Genomic DNA, 16,294 nt, shown 5'->3' with positions numbered 1-16,294 from the left:
CAAGAATACCTTTAGGGAAGTTTTTTAAATTTGGCACAAAACTTGCCCATATCTCAAGAATTCATACTCCAATTATGACAAAAAAATTAAGCATCCATGTTTTCATAGACATGGATGTAAACTGTAAGTGTTGCTTGAGTGGTTAGTGGAGGCATACAACTACAAGGTGGTAATTCTAGTTCTAAAAGTTGCACTTTTAGATTTTAAAACAGTGCTACAATTTGAAATGCAGGAAAGTGCAGGGTCTTTATTTAGAATCCTTGTGGCCTGAAGAAAGAAGCTCTTCCTGAGCCTCTTAGTGCTGGTCTGGTGTACCCAACACAAGAAATATATATCATTTATAACGGTACATCATTTGATTTAGCTGTGTGACTGAGCCTAGTGATCTCTGTCCAATCACATAGTTTTACACTGTCTGCATCTTATATCGTTTCAATTTACTTAATTTTCTGCTGTTCAGTTCATCAGCTGTTAAGCTATGCCTCCTGTTAATCTCTGTATGCTTACATACAGAGAGATAATAAGATAATTTAAGAGTAAGATAATTTATGTCTGTAATGTCACCCAGTGTTAAAAAACACACAATAACATTATGAACATACCTCTTGAGTATAGCTCCACCATCTGTAATCTTGGAGAAATGAATGGGAAATTAGTCTGCACAGTGAGTGTACAAAAAACTGAAGTTTAATGTGGTGGTGTTGTTATTATTATTAGATTCATTATATTATATTGAGATTTGAAGACCTCATTGTTGTGGGAAGAGCATGCGCTCACTTTCACATCTGCACAAAGCTTATCAAATATTTGTAAAGTTTTGCTAAAACAATGTCTTTGTCCTGTAAAAAGGTATAATGGTTTAAATAGTTTATTGAACCACTGTCAAAACTTCCCACTTCTATACTATGTTTTCTATACAGGCCATCCTGAAGCGTACCTTAAAGCATACATGTTCCATCCTCCCCTTGATGAAGAGAGGCCACACCAACAACCTCGAGTTCTTCCTCTCAAACGTTGGCAAAATCTACATGAACGGGTCTGTAAATGCCTCACTGCTTCAACATTTAGTAACATTTGGTGTGTAAGTGGAGTTTGGGGTACCTGTTGTTCTGGATGGGCTTTGCAGTAAAACCTCCCGTCCTCTTCCCCTCTTTGAGCACTCGTGGAAACATTTTCAGATTGCTGATTTTAGAATTCTTTTTAATGCAACTCTGTAGCATCAACATGGATGGTAACAGCCTCTGCCCAGTGAAGTACCCTGTGCCAGTTGGTACCCCTCTGATCTCCCCCTTGGTGCAGTGGGACCATGCTCAGACCTGGGATGTCCCTAAGGTAGAGGATTTTTCCAGTGGCTCAGGAGGAGCGAATTCTGCTGTCATCTATAATATCGGTAAGAAATGCACATCCACATTAAAAAAAACAAAACAAAAAAAAAAAACAGTTCTGCATCTTCCATTTTTTGTTCTCATTTGCCACTTGATGGTCTCTGTATCCAACTCTTCTTTGACCAACAACAGACATAAACCCAGAGTCTATAGACTACTACCTGATTGGACACTGCATTGATGGGCGTGTCCTCTACCCGGCGACGGGTTACTTGGTACTGGCTTGGCGTACCTTGGTGAAAAGTCTAGGGGTTGTCATGGAAAGCACCCCTGTAATCTTTGAGGATGTCACCATCCACAGGGCCACCATCCTGCCAAAGACCGGTAAGAGCAGAGCACTGCAGAGGTGTGAGCACGGGGAGGTTGGAGGTCTTGATTGCAAAGAAGTGATGAGCCTCTGATTGCCTCACTGTCTGTCTTCTATCATTACCTTTCTGGTCCTCTCAGGCTTTGTCCAGCTGAAGGTGCATCTCATGCCTGCCACCAACAAGTTTGAGGTTTCAGAGAATGGAAACCTGGCTGTCAGTGGTATGTAGTCTCTGTACATCCAATTATGTTTTCGGGTTGTCTGTCCATCTGTCTATCTCTGTCTGTCTGTCAGTTCCATTCTTGTGAACGCAAAAAAGGTCAGTGTGACCTCACAAAACATGTTTTTTGCCATGACTTAAGAATTAATACACTGCTTATGACAAAATTTCACACAAATCTCTAATTGGATAAAATGATGAAGTGATGGCGTTTTATATCCCTGATTGATTCCAACATTATCCATTTGATTATCTGTGCAAGGGTGTCTTTGATGCCTCAACATCCCAGACTATATCAGTCTTTTTTGAACTGAGGGCAGGTATTATTAGTATCTGACTTTCATTTATGGACACCCTGACCACGCTTTATGATCCAGTCTTTATTTTAATCCTACTTTGAGGTATTTTTTCTACATTGTACAGTGCATTCTTTAGCTCTGCCTTAAAAATTAGTGAAGTATGTATTATTTGTATACAGATTACAGGTATGAGTCTTATCCTGGTGTGGATCACATTATGACCTTTCCATGGAAAATAACTAACTAGGTTTTGTTCAGTTAGAGAAGCAGCAGGCAGCAGTTCTATTGAAAATGTCTAAAAAATTGCTGACTTCTGCTTTTGTTCCACATGTGATTTTCAGGCAAGGTCAGCTTGCTAGAGGATGCAGCCCTCGATTCATTCCACAGTCAGATAAGTCAGCAGGCTGCCAGCAATGATGGTGACCCCAAAATGAAGCTTACAGCACATGATATCTACAAAGAGCTGCGGCTGCGTGGCTATGACTATGGAAAGACCTTCCAAGGCATCTTGGAGTCCAACAATGCAGGTACTAGTGATGTGTGTGTGTGTGTGTGTGTGTGTGTGTGTGTGTGTGTGTGTGTGTGTGTGTGTGTGTTGCCTATCCATCATTGTATTTTTAAAAATGGATTTTATGATACACAAAGATGAAACATAAGACAAGAAAAAAGGCAGTAGTTAAAAGACAGCAGATTGCCTCTGCACTGTGTTGATATACTTTTATCACATCCCCCAGACCTAAGTAACACTGTGTTGTTACTGATGACTTATCTCTATTTGATTGGCTTCCTCCAGGAGACAGCGGGAAACTGCAGTGGACAGGAAACTGGGTGACCTTTCTGGACACCATGCTGCAAATGATTGTGGTTGGGCTGTCGGGTCGTAGTCTGCGTTTGCCCACCAGGATCCGCTCAGTGTGTGTTGATCCAGCTGTCCATCTGGAGAAGGTCTGCAGATACACTGATGGAAAGCAAGGTGTGTTATCATTCTGTTCAACATTGATTTTCTATGATGTGTATCTGTATGTGAATCCACCCACGCATACTTTCCAGGTTATCTTTTCTGGTACATATGTCCGCTGTACCAAATAGTTTCTTTATGTAGACAGTAGCCATGCACCAATTGTGAAATTTTGTGTGGATACGATGTTTAAAATAACAATTTGGCTGATATCACTTTTTGTGGTTGTTGTTTGTTTTGTTTTTGTTATTATTTATTCTCCCTTTTGTGCCAAAGAAACAAGAAAATCTACGTAACTGAACTGTTTTGAAGTCACACAGTCCTTTGTTACACTACCTTTGAATGAGAACAAATTAAATCATATGAAGACAGACATGACAGGTCTAGGCAGCAAACCTTTGTCATAACCTTCTTTTAAATTAATACATTTTCTTAAAACAACTTTTTTACTACACTATACATAATATATCATAATTCCCTCTCTAGTATCCGCTTTATATTGCTGTGAAGAGATCAACAAATTTCTCCTTCAAACAGCTGTATTTAGTCAAGGTTCTCACCAACATTTATTTTTTAAAAGATTACATCATGAAGACGTTATAATTAACCCTCGATCAACACTAATATTTACAGAGAGGAACTTGAATGCATCATAATGTAACTCAATGCAACCTCTGTCAGCAGTTAGATTCGACCACTGCTAAAATTAAATAGCTCTCCTCCTGCTGATGTCAACGCAGGCTTATTGTTCACAATGTAACATCATCATGGAAACAATACGGTGCATGCCCTGAAGCATCAATTGTGAGTTTACATCAGTTTGCATCCTTTCGTCGCCTTTGCTGTCCTAAGGGAAAATTTATTTTTCACTCAAACAGGTTTTCTACTATTCCCAGGATAATGGAATGCCATCAGTTAACAAGCCCAGCTTTTTACTCTGGAATAAATTGATGTGACACAACAGAAAAACACAGTACCCCAGGAAGTGTGCTGGGCCAAAGTTTTTGCATTGGGCCCAAGTCTTTTTCCCCTTGACTTGCATTGGGAAAGAGACGTCTTTAAATCAGTAAATACATTTCTTTTGAGCTTCACAGCGCCGCAGAATGACTCGTTCCACTATCAAGATTTATCCCACTCGGTTTGATAACGTTTCGAAAGTCTAAAAGGGCCACAGTTATTTTATCTCCATTGAAGTTAACCAGAAGTTGTGGAAGTTGGCCGCTCAGTTGCACTAGGCCATGCTCAGCAGCCGTAAGTCTCTAGTGCCCTTGCTTTATGGGCCCAATGATGCAGAAGCAGTGTGGATCATCCGGGTAATTTGATACCACGGAAATAAAGCTTTTTTTTTGGTTTCGTGCACCACTGAGCAACCTTCATAGGAATGAACAGGGCTCTGCCAGGTCTCTTAACACATCCATGGAAAAACACTGGCCACTTGTGATGGGTCAGTGGCAGTCAAGAAGGTGAATTTCGGTTGATACAGATGTTTGGCTAATATATTGGTATATCCCCAGTAGATAGAAACTACCCACTGTCATTAAAAAATATACATTTCTCCCAGTTGTGTACAGATTTAGTTATGTAGTATCTGATTAGAAACATGCTTATATTCTGTAGGGTTAGGGTTCTGCAAGTGTGTACCACAGTGACCGTTTCTCTTTCAATCCTATAGCCATTGATGTCCACGTAAACCGCTGCCTTGACAACATTATTGCTGGTGGAGTCCAGATCTGTGGACTGCACGCAACTGTGGCTCCCCGCAGACAGCAGCAGCAGAGTCCCCCCACCCTGGAGGAGTTTGTGTTTGTTCCCTATGTGGACACAGAGTGCCTTACAGCCAATGGAAAACTTGCAGAGCAGCTGAGGCTCTGTAAAGGTAAACCTCTCTTTGTGGCTGTATCACTTTTTGTCATCTCTTTAGTTGACAGATATAATTTTGGATCACATTTTAAGCTAGTTAAAATGAAAATTAAATGCACACCCTTAGCTGTTAATTTTTTTTTAAGTACATAAACATATCTGTGAGTGTATGACAGTTTGTAGCCAAATGATGTTTTAAAAGTTATTATGTTTGTCATTAGCATTTTCATTACTATGACTTACTGTCTTCTTATTGCAATGTTTGATACTTATATTGAACATCTCTGTGTTACAACTTCTATAAGGCAAAAAAGTAATCTCTATTTTGTACATAAAGACAGCAGTCAAATGTTATTTCTTTCCATTCAAAAAAATCTTAAAATCAATGGTTGATATTATCAGCCCATTTTCCTCTTTTGTATCATCTGCCTCCACGTGTCCTTTAAGACTTTGTCCGGCTCTCTCAATCCAGGTTTAATCAACAGACTGCAGCGGAAGTTGGCTCCTCACGGTGTCAAGCTCAGCATCCCGGGGCTACAAGGGGAGTCAGACGGCCCTCTTCCCAGCCCCGAGCCTTCTGAGCCCAGCCTGGTGCGGCTGCTGGCCCTGCTCTGTGGCCTGGAGCTGAATGGAAACCTTCGCTCAGAGCTGGAACAGACTGTGGATAAGGAGAACGTGTGTCTGCTACAGGACAGCCTGCTGCAGGGCCTGCTAGACAACCCAGCCCTCAGACACTGCGTGGACATCACCATAGAAAACAGCATGCCCGGCAAGATCAAAGTGCTGGAGGTAATATTGAAAACTAGATTTAAAAAAAAAAAAAAAAAAAAAAAAGGGCAAATTTCATACAGACGCAGAATGACTGAAATACAATATATATGCTCTTCAACCCTCTTCATCTGTCTGACCCCTACCAGGCTTTCTCCAATGATGGTCAGCTCTTCTCTCGCATGGTATCTCTTCTCAACATCCAGCCAATGCTGCGTGTGGACTACATTGCCACGGCAACCAATCTGGACCTTCTGACCCCCCACCAGGCCACCCTTGAGGAGCTGGCCGTCACCTCAGCTCAGTGGGACCCACTGATGGGCCCGGCCCCTGGAGGTGTAGTAGGAGGGGCAGACCTAGTGGTTTGTAACCACGCCTGGGGCCCTCTAAAGACAGACCCTGGACTGCTATTGGCAAATCTGGCTTCTGGTGCCAAAGAAGGGGGGTTTGTCCTCCTCCACACCCTGTTGAAGGGGGAGACTCTGGGGGAAACCGTTGCTTTCCTCTGCAGTACGGCTCAGAGCGCCAGCAGCCAGCAAGGACTGCTCACACAGGTCAGTGGATATAGTGTCTAAATCACTTAATGATTTTTTTACCCTTCTAAACACTACTTTTAGTGCGTCTTTTAGACATATAGATGGGACCCTCTCACAGAGAGAAGTATCATTCTGACAATATGTATGATTTTAACCCCCCTGAAGCTGGAAGCTCAAAGAAATATTTTTGGCTAATGCAGTACTTCTCCCACAAAATCACCATTTGTATCATTTGTATCAGTTACTCACCATGTGCTCAGTTGAATTCATGAAGAAAAGTTTTTCTTTCTCTCACCTCCATGGTGAACGGAGAATCCAAAAATGTGCACATTCTTCAGGATTTGAAGTCATTGGGAATGCGTTAAACAACAGTAAAACTATACAGGGGTTAAAGTTCTATTTCCAGCGTGGCGAAGTTTCTGTCAGGTGTAAGTACCGAATGTGTCCGGGCTGCCAGATTTGTCAGGGGTCCCGCGCTAACTGATGACGTCACGCATTATGATTGGCTTTATGGCAGTCACAAATCCTGATTGGTTGTAACCATGGTTGTGGCTGGAAGTTTGAGGAAATGGTTGTAACGTTGGAGAGTTTGAGGAGAGAAATAAAAATAATAAATCCAAAGTTTTCTCTTCAGCTGTGTGCTGAATGAAGTATTAAAACATTAACCTGACAAGTGGCAAACATTAACGAGATCGGCTCGGTTCGGATTAGCCTTCTAACGAGATCGGCTCGGTTCAGATTAGCCTTCTTTTAAGTTAGCATTAAGCTAACGGCTAGCAGTTAATTATAAAACAGCTAAAAAGAAGAGAAAGAGGAATGCAAAAGTTTGGTGATGTCAATGGGTCACAGGCTTGATGCAGTTATTGAAAGCAAAGGATTTGCAACTAAATATTAAGTCTCATTCACTTTAATCTATTTTAAGTTTATATGTTCCAATACTTTTGCTCACCTAAAAATTTTGTGTTCCATTACAAATAATGCTATCTTCTAAGTTGTGTATCAGATCCAGATGTAAATACCTGGAAATAAAAGCTGAAATGTTGATCTCTTGTCCCATATTCATCTTTTGATGTCAAACCCAAATATTTTCAGTCTACAACAAAAATAAAGGAATTGGCCTCACTGTTCCAGTACTTTTGGAGGGCACTGTATGTGAACATATTTGACAGCATAACAGCATTGCTCCAAGGGTCAGTGCAGCCAGTGTTCAGGGTCCCAAAACAAAGAAATACAGAACATAAAGTTAGTTACAATGACATGCTGTTATTTTTATTTATTTTTCATACTGTATACAGATAGCCTACACATAACCCTGGATTTGTGAAACATTGTACATTGATTTGTGAGACGCCCTCCGACCCCAAGCTGATCTAACAGTAATTTCTCATGTTTCTTATGCATTTCTCTTCTTTTTAGCCGTTTTATTATTAGCCACTAGCCGTTAGCTTAATGCTAACTTAAAAGAAGGCTAATCCGAACCGAGCCGATCTCGTTAGAAGGCTAATCCGAACCGAGCTGATCTCGTTAATGTTTGCCGCTTGTCAGGTTAATGTTTCAATACTTCATTCAGTATACAGCTGAAGAGAAAACTTTCGATTTATTATTTTTATTTCTCTCCTCAAACTCTCTAACGTTATAACCATTTCCTCAAATTTCCAGCCACAACTATGGCTACAACCAATCAGGATTTGTGACTGCCATAAAGCCAATCATATTGCGTGATGTCATCAGTTAGCGCAGGAACCCAGACAAATCTGGCAGCCCGGACACACTAAGCTCGTTCGAGATGAATTGTGCCTCGCCTGGAAAGTAGACGAGAGCAGGCGGCCGCAGCAGAGGGCTGTGACAAAAAGCTGCGGTGAAGTTGGACAGTTTCCCGACAGTTTCCCACAGCCTTCAGTCCATACAGGAAGTCACAGACACACTTACATCCTGTCTGGAATGATGGGGGTTTAAAAAAACAAACAAAAAAACATTATGGCGAAAACGTAGTTTCTTCCAGCACTAGAATTAACATAAAAATATTCACAAATGAAAAAACACTAATGCTCGGTGATAAGTAGTGTTTAACTTTTGATTGAACATTAAATTAAGACCCTTGGTGCATACTGCAGCACAATCAAACAGATGCGCAACTGGAGCATCAGAAGTGTCTCTGCCACCAGACTCAGAGCGGACCGGTGGAACTGGAAAATGCATATTTTACATCAACAAAATCTAATTTATCATTATTTTGAGTCACATTGTTGAAAGAATTTAGTCATCTGTGTTCAAGCAGGATAATAGCAGGTCTCCATTGTGCGTCTGGCTTTCTATTTCCTTGTCAGAGATTTTTTCTTTTTTAATTACTATTTACGTTTTTCAAGTGATTTCCCAAATTTGTTGTTAAGTTGTGATATGCCAATTTCTTTTGGCAAATCTGGCACTCTGCTTTGTGGGGGTTGTCGGGGCATATTTTAAAGTGCAACCACACATCTGATGACCTCTTGGACATGTCTGCATCTCTTGGACTGGTGGGAGTTAGTGTTGTGTTTAAGGCCTCCCCCCAAAAAACGGAAAAAAAAGTGCCGAAGCTTCAAATTTTTTTTTTTTTCACAATCGAATCCCGTGCCATTGAACGAAGCTTCAAAGCTTCGAATTTTTTGGGTCAGCCCTAATCGGCATCGGACGTTTTTTCATTGATAACCGATCAAATAAATGTATTTTAAAACTCGTTCCTTTGGCTCTGATACAGCCGTCTCCCTCCCTGCCTGCAGTCCCCACTGCACTGGGCTTTGTAACAATGTCCCGCCTACAGCCCCCTCTGATTGGTTACACGGCACAAGTGATATCCAGTCGACACTGACGCCTGTGCATGCTTTCACATCATGTCACATTAGTCTGGGGCCGATTAGTGGCCGTTTTGGTAAGCAACCGGAACCAGGGCGAGAGAGACAGGATCCGGAATTCGATGGATGCGCCTTTCCGTCAAAATAAAAGCACCAAGCTAATAAAAATGCGGTGAAACTTTTTAATTTAAAGAATATCAGGGCTCAACAATAAGGATTGCCCGATTGCCCAGGGCAAGTAAAACTCAAGGTCGGGCATGTAAACTAACAACTCACTTGCCCGATCGGGCAAGTTGCTAAAAATAGTAAAAGTTAATAACTAATTGATAAAATAAATGTATTTTAAAATGTGCTCCTTGGCTCTGATTCAGCAGTCTCTCTGCCTGAAGTCACAGGCACATGCTGTGTAACAATGTCCTGCCCACAGCCCCCATTGATATTATTTTGCGCGACGGACGCTTCATATAATAACATAACAATATACTATTTATGGTGTTATGTCATTGTGTCATTTCTGTCACTACATGGTCACGCGTTAACAATTCTCCTCTGCTCTCTGTATCGCACACGGCGGAGTTCCGCCACACACACAGGTGTGCACGCTAGAGCAGCTCGGGCCGCATTTTCCTGACCAAACCTGACCCCGAGCCCCCTGCAGTTTGTCAGCTGACAAAGTTATTGTTATGGACACTGTAAATAACCATCAACAGACTGCTGTTACGCATGGACAAACAGCCGCTCGCACAGCAGTGCAGCACGGCACTCATGCTGAGCTTGTGTTGCGTTTAGGCATTGTCACGTAAATAACAACTTCCAGCACTTAAATAGGTCATAGCACAAAACAGCAGCATGTCAAGTGACTTTTTACTTTTATTATATTCAATACAATTGTATGTTCCTAAATCTTGAGACACCTCATGTGTAAGCTAGACAGACATTTCACCTGCTCATTTCTGTGCACACATGTACTGTATGTACTTATTCAAATTCAATTCAAAATTCAAATTCAAAAACACTTTATTCGTCCCCGCAATTTAAAAGGAGCATGAAGGTAGTTTTACAGGCAACACATGTCACAGACATTCATTTAAACACAGATAAAATACAAAATTAAACACAGATAAAACACAAAATTAAAAAAGTACTTAGTCCTAAAGAGCCCTTCTGTTGCCAGTAGATACATAGAAACATCCCAGCAGGCTGTGCTTTGCAAGCATACAAAAAAGTTTAACGCATGTGAAAATTATTTTTCATGCGTGTGCTTCACCTCCACTACTACAACTCCATAGGGGAAACACTGTTGTGTGCGTTTTGTGCAACGGGTGGATGTGGTAGTCTACTGGTAGAGTAGAGAGAGAGCTAAGTAGCGTTGAAGTAGTAGAGCAGGGCAGAGAGATGGTAGCAAAATATATTAAACCTGGTGTTAATACAGCAGAACTGGAGAGAGGGGTGAAAAATAAATAGAGGTGGGCATGGCTCAAGTAGGGCGCAAAATTATATATGGAGAATGATTGACAAATTTTTCACTTTAAGCCCTGACACTGTCATATTTGTGTAGGAATTAAGCTACGATACATGACATATGTTGTTTTAATTAATAAATACAGTGTGAATAAAGATTACGTAACATAAAAATAACTGCAGTCTTTGTTAATTGAAAGCCGCTTAAATTAAACAATTTTTATAGGGCAAGTGAAAACTGACTTCGGGCAAGTTGGTCAGAGATCTACTTGCCTGGGCAAGTGAAAAAAAACCTTAGCGTTGAACCCTGCAAGAAAAGCCCCAAGCCATTAAGTTAACCTTTTTCTTTTATTAACTTGTAATTGTATTACAAGTTATTGTCTATTTCAGTTGTCTGTTTTATTTAATAGGCACTTGATCCTAGTTTTGTACATTATACCTATAGTTTGTAAATGCATTTTTTCAATAAAGTTTGGGGTGGTGGGGGCAGAAGAGAGAGGAAAACTGCGTGATGTTCGCCATGTAGCATGCTGTATCAACCACAACAACAACAACCACAACAACAACAACATGGCATCGCCAACATCGCTGCCTGATAATGTTACACCTGTCAAACGGTGAAAGAGGATACGACGAGAAGATGGTGCGCTAGAATTTAAAGTTTTACTTTGGTGAACACTTTTACTTTAGTGAATTTGGTGATTTCCGGATCCGCTTTCTAGACCGGAACCAGAATCCAGACAAAATTCAGAGTGAATGGAAACCAGGCTCTTCGCCTTACGTGAAGAGCCTGGTGACGCGAAGCTAATGTCACATTGAGACACAGAGCACAGACTGAGTGGGAGAGGCTCCGGTAAGCCAGCTGTAATTTTGAAGGTAAGGTAACAGAAACCAGACAGAAACGAAAGTTGCAATAAAAATCCTCTATGCTGAAGTTTTAAAGTCACCACCACAGCATTATATGATCCATTTCAATGATGACATGCTTGCCCAGAGGCGAAATTTCAACATAACTGCCTGTTTAATTCACATCAAACGCGATACAATTTTGCAAACAGCATAAATAATTTAGCTTCTAAAAATAAATAGCACCAAGGCAAAAAAGAGATGTAGGAGCTATAAGTCAAAAAGTCTGGTAACCACTGAAAGTTTAATCTTTATTTATAAACTCATTATGCTATAAAAGTTTAATCTGAAAAGTAACTACTAAAGCTATAATCTTTTTGTTCGTTTTGATAATAAAAACGTTCCTTTGCAACACATACATTTCTATTTCTTCATTTTGTGACCGCAACACCAAGCCCCCCCGCTCCGGAAAAGATTTCAGATTTCAGGCACACAAATCTTACGTGCTCCACATTTCAGGCACAAAATTTTTTCTTGCTTTAACCCCTGACTGTATCAAAACATCCGTTTTCAAACTCTCATACACCTCCTGCAGTGTAATCCAAGTCTAATTTATCCAGTCATATGCTCCGAACTTCCTAAACATATGCATTTACACTAAAAATGTTATTTAAAACCTTTCCGCCTATGAGTAGCGTGCCCTGAGTGTGCCTGTGCGTGCACGTGCAAATGAACTCCGCCTGAGCAGAGTTCAAACCCACGTGACCGTTCAGGCATCCTACTCAACTGTGTTTTTTAATGGTTTACCAAAAATGCATGCCTTTTTGAAGTACTGAATGATTTGTTGAGACTTGGACTGTACTGCACATTGTATATGGATGTTTTGAAATACACTCTTCAGCCAAACAAAATCACTGGCAGGTGAAGTGAATAACATTGATCCTCTTGTTACAGTGCAATGTTCTTCTGGGAGACCTTGGACTCTGACATTCATGTGGATGCCACTTGATGTGCTACAAACACCTAAAAACTTTTGCAGACCCAGTGCACCCCCTCATGGCAACAGCACCTCCTGATGGCGGTGGCCACTCTAGGGAATAATGCATCATGCCACACTGCAAAACTGCTGCAGGAACATGACAAAAAGCTTAGGCATTGACCTGGCCTCCAGTTCCCCAGAACCCAATTTTATCGAGCATCCATGGGATGTGCTGGTACCCCACCTCACAACTCATAGGACTCAAAGGATCTGCTGCCAATGCCCCAGTGCCAGACACCACAGGACAGGTCCTTTGTCCATGCCTTGACAGGCCAGAGCCATGAGGAGGGATACGTGGTCTGCAACAGTGTTTGGGTGGGTGTGAAGTCATGGGCATTCAAGTGGCATCCATCCAGTGACATAAATGCCGGGACCTAAGGTTTCCCAGCAGAACATTGCGTTCTCAGCTCATAGCCGTCCTCAGCGTGCTGTTGTGAAACACGGTCCCCGTGTACTTCACTTCATAAAGACTGTTCACCTCTTTTAGATTCTCCGTTCAGTATTGAGGCATGCGAAAAAAACAAAGCTTCCTTCATGAATTCAAAGTAACATGCAGTGAGTAGTGATATTCAGATGGTCATTTTGTAGTTGAAGTATTTCTTTAATATGATGTTATATTCAATTCAATTTTATTTATAAAGCCCAATATCACAAATCACAGTTTGCCTCAGAAGGCTTTACAGCATACAACATCCTTCTGTCCTTTGGACCCTCACAGGGGATAAGGAAAAACTCCCCAAAAAACCTTTAACGGGTAAAAAAAAAATTGTAGAAGTGTCAGGAAGAGCAACTGAGGAGGAATTTCCTCTTCCAGGACGGACAGACATGCCCTTCTGTGCGGAGTTTGCATGTTCTCCCCGTGTCAGCGTGGGTTCTCTCCGGGCACTCCGGCTTCCTCCCACAGTCCAAAGAGATGCAGACTGGGGACTACGTTAATTGATAACTCTAAATTGTCTGTAGGTGTGAATGTGAGCGTGAATGGTTGTCTGTCTCTATGTGTCAGCCCTGCGATAGTCTGGTGACCTGTCCAGGGTGTACCCTGCCTCTCGCCCGCTGTCAGCTGGGATAGGCTCCAGCCCCCCCGCAACCCTCAAGAGGATGAAGCGGTTAGAAAATGAATGAATGAATGATACATAAAGAGAGCCAGACACAGAGAGAGACCAAGAGAGATAGAGTCAGAGAGCGATGCAAGGCAGACAGTAATGACAATAGCTGCAATAACATTAACTTTAGTAATACTATTATGATAATAATAATATAACAGTAATTGTGGTAACATATGTTGTAAGTATATGATAGAATATGATAGTATCTGTATGTGACAATAATAATCATACGTATAGTATTTGTAGAAGTATGACTGATAATATCAGTAGCAGTAGGAGGCATGAGGCAGTTACCATGACACACCATTCAAGCGTAGCTGGGAAACGAGGGAACCTGCGAGGCAGTGGAGCACAAAGGCTCCGGAGAAGAAGCTGATCAGTGACGTGCAGTAAAGCCGAGGAATATGAAACGATAATATTAAGTCATATGCTGAGACGCTACCACCACACTGAATATGTGAGAGTGAGCTGTTTTTTGCTGATATTATCTTCCTCTTCTCACCAGGCTGAATGGGAGAGGATGTTCTCTGAGGCCTCCCTCAGCCTGGTGGCTGTTAGGAAGTCTTTTTATGGCTCCGCCCTTTTTCTATGTCGCTGTCGGTCTCCTGGGAAACAGCCCATTTTCATTTCTGTGGACAGCACCAACTACATGTGGGTGGAAACACTTAAGGTGAGTTCCATATCCTTCTGCGTGTGTTTGGCTTTTGTCCAACAGTGGCCTGAAATAATTTTTCAGAATGTTAGGTGAAAGGAAGTAGAAAATTGTTTGTGTCATCCCAACACAATGAAACCATTAAAGTATGTTATAACATGTAACACTGGTGTTCCTGAAGGACCAATACTGGACCTGTTTTGTTCAGATTGTATATTAGTCTGCTCATTAGTCAACATATGCTGATGACACAGCTCTGTATGTACATGCTGAAAACAAACAACAAACCATCAACAAACTCATTTTTGGCATGGTCCATGTATCTGATTGGTTAAGCAAATCAGGTTTATACCTGAGCATAAACTTATCTGTATGTTTTTCACCCAGAAACCCACAGAGACTCACCAACCTGGGGCCAGATGCACAAAACTCTGTGTAGATGTATGACTATTACAGGTTGTTTTTTTTTCATCAGATTTATAAAGCCATGCACACACCTGATTCTGTCTCATTTCCACACCCACAGTGAGCCATAAATGGATGTGGAAACGCCCTTAAGCATCCGTTTGCATATCAATAGTTGCACCCCTCCACCACTCATATGGTACAGAAACAGAAATGTCTCCAACTGTGTCACATCGGTGAGGTTCTCAGATGGTGCCAGAGCAGCTGTGATTATGCACAGTTGTGGTGATTTGTAGTGTCTGCACCACTAATTCATCACATTTCTGCAAACCATCACTGTGGTTAAAAAAAAAAAAAGTGATTCATTCATTGTGCTCATGTTCAAACTGAAAGTTTTCACAGGAGAACATTAAATGATCACTAACGGGGGGGGGGGGGCGGTCGGTGATTGTGAATAAATAATTATGAAATCTATCACTTATAAATAATTAAAAAATAACTTTATAAACATGCCTTTGGTTGATATTTTTCACAATGCAGTGTACATTGCAAAAATAAAAAACAATCTGAAAACATTTTCTGTCTCTTAACTAATATTTGATCTTGTCCTTATCATCTCACCTGCAGCTGTCTCAGTGTGTACACCGTGTGTACACCTCCTCTGAAAAATGTGTGAGGTGTGCTCATTCTCATCGTACATTCTGTCTTTATAAATACCAGTTAATGCGTGAAAAAAGGCGTACACACGTTTGTGTTTTTTTGCACACACATCGTTTATGCATCTGGCCCCTGATGTTTTTGGTAGAGACGAAAAACTCACAGTGGTTTCTGATTTTAAATACCTTGGAATCTTTTTAGATTTGAATCTGTCATTCAAAAATCATATTAAAAGGGTGGCTGATATCTAATTCATCCTGACTAACATTAGGCAGAGCATATTAGACCATACCTAACAACAGAGTATTAGTTGCAGGGCAACAAGGGCAGCTACCAGAGGGGACTGTGCTGAACAATGCAGACATCTGTGTGTACCTGTGTAATTCTATGCTGCAGGAAATGATGGCAGAGTCATCAGACTGTCCAGTGTGGTTGACTGCCTCTAATGCCCACTGTGGCATTGTGGGAATGGTCAACTGCTTACGGCAGGAGCCAGGTGGCAACCGAATACGGTAAATCCTGGTGTATACTAACATTACAGACATCACATAAGTCTTACCACCATTCATTTTTTGAGCTTCTTGTACATAGGTATTGTCCCACGGGTTTATGTGTGTATTGGGTCAAAGTGATGATTTTTTTCCATGTTGCCAGGTGCGCATTTGTGTCCAATCTAAGCGAGTCCTCAGAAGCACCAAGCCTCCAGCCAGCCCATAAGTCCATGCAGTCAGTACTTGAGAAGGATTTGGTTATGAACGTTTACAGAGACGGACACTGGGGCATCTTCAGGCACCAGCTAATCACTCACAGTATGTTAATACCAAATTATCCTGATTCTAGTGCAGCTACCAAGTCCCTTCTTCATGTCACCTTTACTTTTTTACTCAGAAACAAACAAGGCGCAACATGCCGCCCAAGTGTGTGACTTTAGACAGCATGCCGGCATCCAAGGCTATTCAGTGAAGGC

At 41.4% G+C, this 16,294-nt stretch overlaps 1 protein-coding gene across 1 annotated transcript in view; it reads left to right on the top strand.

Moving 5' to 3' along the window:
* Positions 1 to 16,294, top strand: part of fasn (fatty acid synthase) — a 96,386-nt gene that overhangs the window by 50,552 nt on the left and 29,540 nt on the right. The window contains exons 15-26 of the mRNA XM_049563855.1: positions 921 to 1,036; positions 1,218 to 1,390; positions 1,518 to 1,709; positions 1,833 to 1,913; positions 2,553 to 2,738; positions 3,005 to 3,184; positions 4,842 to 5,045; positions 5,502 to 5,818; positions 5,947 to 6,351; positions 14,119 to 14,283; positions 15,724 to 15,839; positions 15,982 to 16,136. Of these exons, the coding sequence (XP_049419812.1) occupies positions 921 to 1,036; positions 1,218 to 1,390; positions 1,518 to 1,709; positions 1,833 to 1,913; positions 2,553 to 2,738; positions 3,005 to 3,184; positions 4,842 to 5,045; positions 5,502 to 5,818; positions 5,947 to 6,351; positions 14,119 to 14,283; positions 15,724 to 15,839; positions 15,982 to 16,136 (2,290 nt within the window). The remainder of the gene's footprint in view (positions 1 to 920; positions 1,037 to 1,217; positions 1,391 to 1,517; positions 1,710 to 1,832; positions 1,914 to 2,552; positions 2,739 to 3,004; positions 3,185 to 4,841; positions 5,046 to 5,501; positions 5,819 to 5,946; positions 6,352 to 14,118; positions 14,284 to 15,723; positions 15,840 to 15,981; positions 16,137 to 16,294) is intronic.

Source organism: Epinephelus fuscoguttatus, linkage group LG20 (assembly GCF_011397635.1).
Source record: "Epinephelus fuscoguttatus linkage group LG20, E.fuscoguttatus.final_Chr_v1".
NCBI lineage: Eukaryota > Metazoa > Chordata > Actinopteri > Perciformes > Serranidae > Epinephelus > Epinephelus fuscoguttatus.
The sequence above is the reverse complement of the archived record's forward strand: the minus strand, read 5'-3'. Positions and strand labels throughout refer to the sequence as shown.